This window comes from Acanthisitta chloris, unplaced genomic scaffold (assembly GCF_000695815.1).
Source record: "Acanthisitta chloris isolate BGI_N310 unplaced genomic scaffold, ASM69581v1 scaffold23971, whole genome shotgun sequence".
Classification (NCBI taxonomy): domain Eukaryota; kingdom Metazoa; phylum Chordata; class Aves; order Passeriformes; family Acanthisittidae; genus Acanthisitta; species Acanthisitta chloris.
The window spans coordinates 1-7,586 of NW_008656837.1; the positions used below are offsets into that span (position 1 = coordinate 1).

Genomic DNA, 7,586 nt, shown 5'->3' on the forward strand with positions numbered 1-7,586 from the left:
GCGCGTCATCGGCGAGGAGCACAGGATCTGGAGGAAGAACACGCCGTTCCTGTACGACCTGGTGATGACACACGGCCTGGAGTGGCCCAGCCTCACGGTGCAGTGGCTGCCTGGCGTGAGCAGGTGAGAGGAGGGAGGGGGGGCCTGGAAGGTGCCAGGGAGCACAGCTGCTTCCCTCAGCTCCTGCCCCGCAGCCTGTTCCACTGCTCCTTCCCCGTCCGCCGTGTCTGCTGAGCAACTACAGCATAAAAATCGCCCGTAGAAGAAGAATCTCTGTTAAGACTCCTCTCTGGGAGCTTGTAAACATTTTATTTTGTTTACAACTTTAAAAACCCTTTGGGTACCTAGAAGCTTTTAGGAATAAAGTCATAACCTGACGCTTGGCAGAGCTACAGCTTAGCCTAGTGGAAGGTACCGTAAGGTGTGAATAGAGAAATCTTTCTCAGTTTATTGCTTAATAAAAGATCCAGTGCTCATCTATAGTTAGTTCTGAACAGAGGAATCTATCTACTAAATTAGCTTGTTCTCAAAGACTTTTTCCTTGTGTGCACTACAGATTACTGTTGCATCCAAGCTACAGTATCTGTCGCTGATGGTTTTGCTTTTGTTTGAGTCTGGACTTATTTAAGAGGTTATTATTCTAAGACTGCTTCTTCAGACCCTGATTTTGTCCCTGGCTCATTGTTAACTTTATGTATTTTGCCATTCTTCCACTTTCCCTTGAAAATAGTGGGTTCACTGGTTAATTTCTGAAAGTATCATGAAGATGAAGGTAGATTCTGTTCATGTTCCAGCTACTAGAGAACTGAAATTGTTGCAGTGACCCCTCAGGGCTCCATGGAGGTAGTGGTCAAGGACTGAGTCCCTTGTGTAAACTAGACACAGCTAGATTTGAAAACATCTTATGTGTAAACTTCATGCAACTATCAGAGGATGGTCTCTTTTTTTTTTTTTTCTTTGTATGAAATTCCATCTTACATGTGATGCTTTACTTGGTGGTTAGATGATCCACTTTGGCATACCAGAATGTTTGGGGATGATGTTGAGATGTGAGCTAACGAGTCCATGGCATGGAGAAAGTGAAGTGGGGATTTGAGGGTGTGGAGCCCTTATGAGGAACACTTCTGCTTGCCTCGTATTTTGCAGATTGACTTAATATTCAGTTAAAAACCTGGTATTTCCAATTATCCAGTGTCAAAATATGTAAGCCATTTAAGGCCAGGACTGTCTTTGTATGGCACCTGACATGATGGGACACCTATTCCTGATGCAAGTAAGTGCATGTGCATTGTGTGTTTCTTGTTTTGTTTTGTGGGTTTTCCCCAAAGTGATGTAGTAATACCTGTGGTGGTTTATGATTGCCCAAATAATTCCTTATTGCTTGGATTCAGCAATTGTTTGGTTGCTTTCAAGAAAGCAGAATTTGCTTGGTTTTGACTGCTCATGTTTTTTCTTTCAGAGATAAGTGGCACTGTCCATCTAGGCTTTGAACTAACTGCTGCATTTAACTGCCAGGAGAGAAATTTGATTCTGGATAGCTGGGATCTGTACAGTATTTATAAATGAGCTTCTGCAATAAAATAACTGGTAAAGGCCTCTAAGAGAAGTAACTAAATTAGGTTGCCTCTTTTCTCCTCAATATTTGTGTTTTATGGATCTGATTGTTTTCTAGATCAATACCACGAGGCGGCTAGGGGAATTAGATGGAAGTAGGTATTGGTGTCATCTCTAACTGCTGTGCACACTGTGGTTGTCCCTTTCAAGCCACAGTGGCAATGTCTACTGACTTGTATTGTTGCTCTAGCCTTGCTGGTTGTGTCTTTGGCTCATGGCAGAGTCTCGTTCACTTTATTGCACAAGTCTTTGCGACCGAGGGACGATCTCTCATGTGAATGTCTCTTTTCTAGCTCCCTGAAGAGGTTTAGATCTTGAGGGTTATTGATGCTATCTGTGAAATGTCTGGAACTGAGCACATAATTTTATTCCATGTATTTATTATTCTAAACAGGCCAGAAGGGAAGGATTATGCTCTGCACTGGCTGGTTTTGGGAACACACACGTCTGATGAACAGAACCACCTGGTGGTTGCCAGAGTCCAGATTCCCAACGATGATCAGTTTGATGCCTCCAAGTATGACAGTGAGAAAGGAGGTGAGCATGCGGCATTCTTAGTCTGTTCTTGCAGTAGCATTGCTAAATGTTCTAACCTTAGCTTTTAAATACTAAAGCAGACATATACTTATCAGTTCACACTCATTCTAGATCATTAATTGTGACTAAACAGAGGTAGCTTCTTGTTTCAGAAGAATTTGGGTAACATGATACACAACCTTTACTAGCATTTCTACCAGCTCTATCAGTTGCAGTGAAAACTGATACACATCTACCTCAAATAGAGACTAAAGCTCTGTGAAAGGATTCAAAATACCAGAAGTGTTGGTGCTGTTGTGTCACATGGTGTAAGTCTCTCATAGGCTTTTTCATGTTTGGTAAGATGTTTACTGCTGTTTCTTGGAGCATGGAAGATGCTGTGAAATGCTGTTTCACCATTGGAATATAACTGATGTGACAAACTGACCTTTTGTTGTGACAAATGTAGAGTTTGGTGGCTTTGGCTCTGTGACTGGCAAAATTGAAACAGAGATTAAGATTAACCACGAAGGTGAAGTGAACCGAGCTCGTTACATGCCGCAGAATCCCTGTGTTATTGCCACAAAAACACCTTCTGCTGATGTGCTGGTGTTTGACTACACTAAACATCCTGCAAAACCAGGTGGGTCAGACTGCACGAAGTTAAGCAAAATGCCTCATGTCATAAACTTGTGTTTGACTGTAACTGGGAAGAGAGTTGATGGGCCCTGGAATCCCAATGAGGAGACCCATGTCTTCAGTGACTTGAACTGCCTGGTTATGCTCAATATCATAATAGAGTCTTGATAGGAGCAGCATTCTCTCAAATAGGTTCATGTATCAAATATAAGTAACAAGTAATTATTGCAACAGAAACAAAATTCTTGAGTGATAATGATGGCCTTTTATGGATTGATGTGCAAGGTAATGCTAAGCAGAAGGAATTTCCTCTCTTTCAGACCCAAGTGGAGAGTGCAATCCTGACCTTAGATTAAGAGGGCACCAGAAGGAAGGCTATGGCTTATCATGGAATTCAAATTGGAGTGGACATCTTCTCAGTGCATCAGATGATCATGTGAAAAACCACATCTTTTCCACTATTTTAAAAAACCCACCCAACTCCTTCTAATTTATGATGTAATACATAATCAGAGGAAGTCTGGCTTAGTGCAGCTGTGTATTGTTACGCGGGGAAGTTCTCTCATTGTAATTACATTTCTAAAGGCTGTCAGTGGCTTTAGGCTGTAATCACCCACCAGTTCTTTTTAAGGTTCTTGATGAAATAAGAACAGAGTATTTTGCTAGTTATCTACTGGAAGAAACCCTTCAAACTGGCTTAGGTCAAGACCATAAATTAGTAAGACTCTCAAAGATCAATAGAACTAATAGCTTATAAAATTCTTTGTGGATATTAAAAGTGTAAATTGCTTTTGTAACCTTATAAATAATCCTTGGGCCCCAAACTTCTAGAAAACTGATTGATAATTTAGCTCTCTTCTCACAGCATAGTAAGTGTTCCTTTTAAAAAACAAAACTGGTTTGGGAATGTCATCTATGTATATATGTAGAGTGAGTATTTATTCATTTGAAAGATGATGCAGTCAGAAATAGAATGTGACTTATTTGCAGACGGTGTGTTTGTGGGATATAAGTGCTGGACCAAAGGAAGGCAAAATTGTGGATGCTAAGGCAATCTTCACTGGGCACTCTGCGGTGGTAGAAGATGTGGCTTGGCATCTGCTCCATGAATCCCTGTTTGGATCTGTGGCAGATGATCAGAAGCTTATGATGTAAGTTGGGGTTAGGAGGTTTCTGGGTAGTGCCTGCTGTGCTGCCAGTGGACCAGTACAGAGCGTTTGGATTAAAAACCACCTGAATTTTGCAATGATTTCGTGTAGCTCTTCTAGGCAGTCCGCAACAGTAATGGTGCAGAATCACAGAAGTCTGCATGCCATGTAATGTGTTCACATCCTTTGAAAAGCAGCTGTAACTAATATGTATGTCAGCTTCCTGGTGCAAACTACTCGTGCACAACAGACACAAAATACTGAAGGTTGTAGAATGACAACTAGCTTCAGAGTCGGGTTGAATAATAATGTAGGATCTTATACTATGGTGTAGTGAAAAAGAACCTCCTGTAGAAACTTATGGTTTTTTATTCTCCCTCTCTCTTCCCTGACCTTCCCCCAAACCCTTCATTGCAACAGTTGGGATACAAGATCTGATGACACATCCAAGCCAAGTCATTCGGTAGATGCTCATACAGCTGAGGTCAACTGTCTGTCCTTCAATCCCTACAGCGAGTTCATTCTGGCAACTGGTTCTGCTGACAAGGTGTTTACTCGTGTGTACTTTAAATTCCTAAGTATTTTAGATGAAAGACATTATAGTGAAAACCATTTCTTGTTACTTCTGTCTCCCAGACAGTGGCTCTGTGGGATCTTCGGAACTTAAAGCTGAAACTCCATTCTTTTGAGTCTCATAAAGATGAGATTTTTCAGGTGGGTAAACTTTTCTTACAACCTGTAGGAAAAACCTGAGAAAAGTACCAACTTTTGACAAGAACACGTAGGTTTATGTTCTTGTAACACAAATAAATCTGTTGAACCAAAATTCACTATTCAGTGTTTAACAAATACAGATAGTACCACATAGTTTTTCTCTGCCTTTCCCCACATGACTCTGAAGCAACTAGTCAACAACTTACTGCAGAAAAGATACTGGTTGTTCACAGTTACCTTCAGTACAGGTAGAAGGTGTCTCCAAAATGATGTGCTATAGGGAGGAGTTGGGTTCACATCTAATTTTGTGAACTCTGCCTGTTTACTTAGGTGTGCAAGTAACAGTGACTTTCAGACAAATTTTATAAATTTTCATGGTAAATCTGTAACGGTGAAATAATGTCTGTTCAGTTTGAGAAATTTTAAGACTTTAAAGCACTCTGTGCTACAGGATAGCCTTTGTGCTGGAAAAAACTGATTTACTGAGTATAGTTGTGAAAATTAGTGGCCACAGTGCTGGTTATTCAGGATATGCTTTAGAAATCAGTAACTGCTCCACTTAAGTTGTTTCTTTTCAATAGGTTCACTGGTCTCCTCATAATGAAACAATTCTTGCTTCAAGTGGTACTGATCGTCGGCTTAATGTGTGGGATCTAAGGTGAAGAGCAATTTCTTTCTCTTAGTATATATGAGCAGATGGTTAAAAAAACCCCCAGGCTGCAGACCTGCTTTATTTGGCACAATTTTGGATGATTTGTGCTGTTCTCTAGCCTTCCTTGCCTGCTTAACTCAGACCTGGCCTTTCAGGTATAAATAGAAACAGCACAGTACATCTAATGTTACTTCTCCATCAGGATTTCTTACTAATAGAATTGTTTTCTGTTGTCCTCAGTAATAAGTGATTTCTGCCTCCATGTACTTCCTAAGTTAGATTCCATTTCAGTAGTGCCAAACAGTTGATGTTTTATACCTGAGGCTTATAGTTATTTGACGATGATCAAACCACTAGCAAAAGCAAACACTGGAAACAAAGACCAGGAACTGTTCAGTTAAACTGACAGAGGATGCAATTTTCATTATTAATAAAAAAGTATGCACTACTTTCTTACAGTAAAATTGGAGAAGAGCAGTCAGCAGAGGACGCAGAAGATGGGCCTCCTGAGCTGCTGGTAGGCTTCTGTTCAGGTTTCAGTGTGCTGACATGAGCAGTGTGATGCCTTTTCACTGTACCTGGTTTTCAATCCATTCCTCTAACTTGCTGTAGGCTTCTCTATTCAGTTCTGAAGGTTTCCCCATTTCTAAGTGCTCTTAGAGGTAATCAGTGTGAAATGTGGATAGATTTCACAGCCCAACCCTGTGTGAAGTAGCACCATTTTGAGGATGTCAGTTGTTCATATAATAATAGGAAGTGTTGTTTTAGATGCTGTCTCAGCACCTGTATCTGTGTCCATAAGCAATGAGTGGGGAGTGGTTTCACACACACCTTCCTTATGTCTGTGTTGTGAATCTCTAGTAGCAAGTTTTTTTTCTTTGTGTGGGCATCAGCATGGTGAATTTAGCTTCAGAATCTTGGGTGTTAACAGATTTCTCTAGAGATGAAATGGCTTACTGAAGCTTGTGGGGTTTTTTAACAGTTTATTCATGGAGGACACACTGCCAAAATTTCAGACTTCAGTTGGAATCCTAATGAGCCATGGGTAATCTGTTCTGTATCAGAGGACAACATAATGCAAATATGGCAAATGGTGAGTGTCACAACAGCTCTTGAGTTGCTCTGAAGCTTGTTGAATGAATGAAACCAAAAAGGCCTGTTCTTAGGGCAGCTTCTGCCTTCAAGGACTGAAAGTAGTCTGTGCTTCTTATACTGTTTGGTTAGAGAGTAGGACTTTCAAAAGAAAACTAAGACTAAAACAACCTGAATAAATGCAACTGCTAGTTAATTCTTGATTCCAAGTCTTAGGTACTAGTTAATAATGAATGTGGCAGTTACAAACTTATATCTAACATTAGCCAAGACATACTCTTTTCCCTCCTCCCCTGCGTGTTGGCTGAGAGGCAAGATGCCTTTTAGCTCTCCAGTTACTTCATATTACTTCACATTATAGGAATTTGATCAGTTGCCTTGTAAATGTGGAATAAAGTCATTTGGGAATCAAGTTAAAAAATTGTAATGGACTTAAATGTGTGTCACAGGTCAGACTTCGGGGGTTTTTTATACCTGTTCTTGTTTTGTGTGTCCAGACTGAGGTCAAAAGAATTCCAAATGAAATGTTCATAGTAAGGCTGGTGGTTAAATGCCTAATGTTCATGCAGTTGAGATAAAACAATTCAAGAAGGCAACTGCCAAAATGTAGCCACTGTGTACACATTCCTAAATTCATCTGCCCTTGAAGAAAAGGCAGGGAGAAGGTCCCTTCGAGGAGGAGGTGATGGCTGTGCCACCTTGGTGTTATCAGTGTTTTTCTGTAGGAAGTGTAGATTGCTTGGAAACTATTGTGTCTACCACGTGTAATGTAATGTTTTATGTCTTCAGGCAGAAAACATTTACAGTGATGAAGAACCAGATATAGCAGCAGCTGAACTGGAGGGTCAAGGAACATAACCTTCTTCCTTAAGGAACTACTGGGAATGACATAGTAATGTAATTCGACTACTGTACACATAAAACAAAGCCCCTAAAAAAGCCTCAACAAAAAAACCCAACCTCAACAAAACCCAAAACACCGAAAAATAACCCCAAACAAGCACTGGGCAGAAGCAGAACATAAAAACAAGAATATTCTTAATCAGGTACAAAACACTTGTATGTAGTCAAGTTGTCATGGGGTACCCTTGGTTATTTGGGCACTTTTATTTGTTGTGTACAGCACGGCATTTAGCTTTAGAGAAAGTAAGAATGACTTAATACCTCTGTCTATATTTTTAAACCAACTTAGTGGATTCCTGTAAATAAAA

The 7,586-nt window shown here is 40.4% G+C and overlaps 1 protein-coding gene across 1 annotated transcript; it reads left to right on the plus strand.

Annotated features, from left to right (window-relative positions):
- The first annotated feature begins 6 nt into the window (after nucleotides 1-6).
- Nucleotides 7-7,315, plus strand: LOC103811520 (histone-binding protein RBBP7). Its single transcript, XM_009084499.1, has 11 exons — nucleotides 7-123; nucleotides 2,009-2,151; nucleotides 2,600-2,773; nucleotides 3,090-3,205; nucleotides 3,760-3,920; nucleotides 4,338-4,464; nucleotides 4,554-4,631; nucleotides 5,213-5,289; nucleotides 5,743-5,800; nucleotides 6,266-6,376; nucleotides 7,165-7,315. The coding sequence occupies exons 1-11, from the start codon at nucleotides 65-67 to the stop codon at nucleotides 7,231-7,233; spliced, it is 1,173 nt and encodes a 390-aa protein (XP_009082747.1). The 5' UTR covers nucleotides 7-64; the 3' UTR covers nucleotides 7,234-7,315.
- The last annotated feature ends 271 nt before the right edge of the window (nucleotides 7,316-7,586 follow it).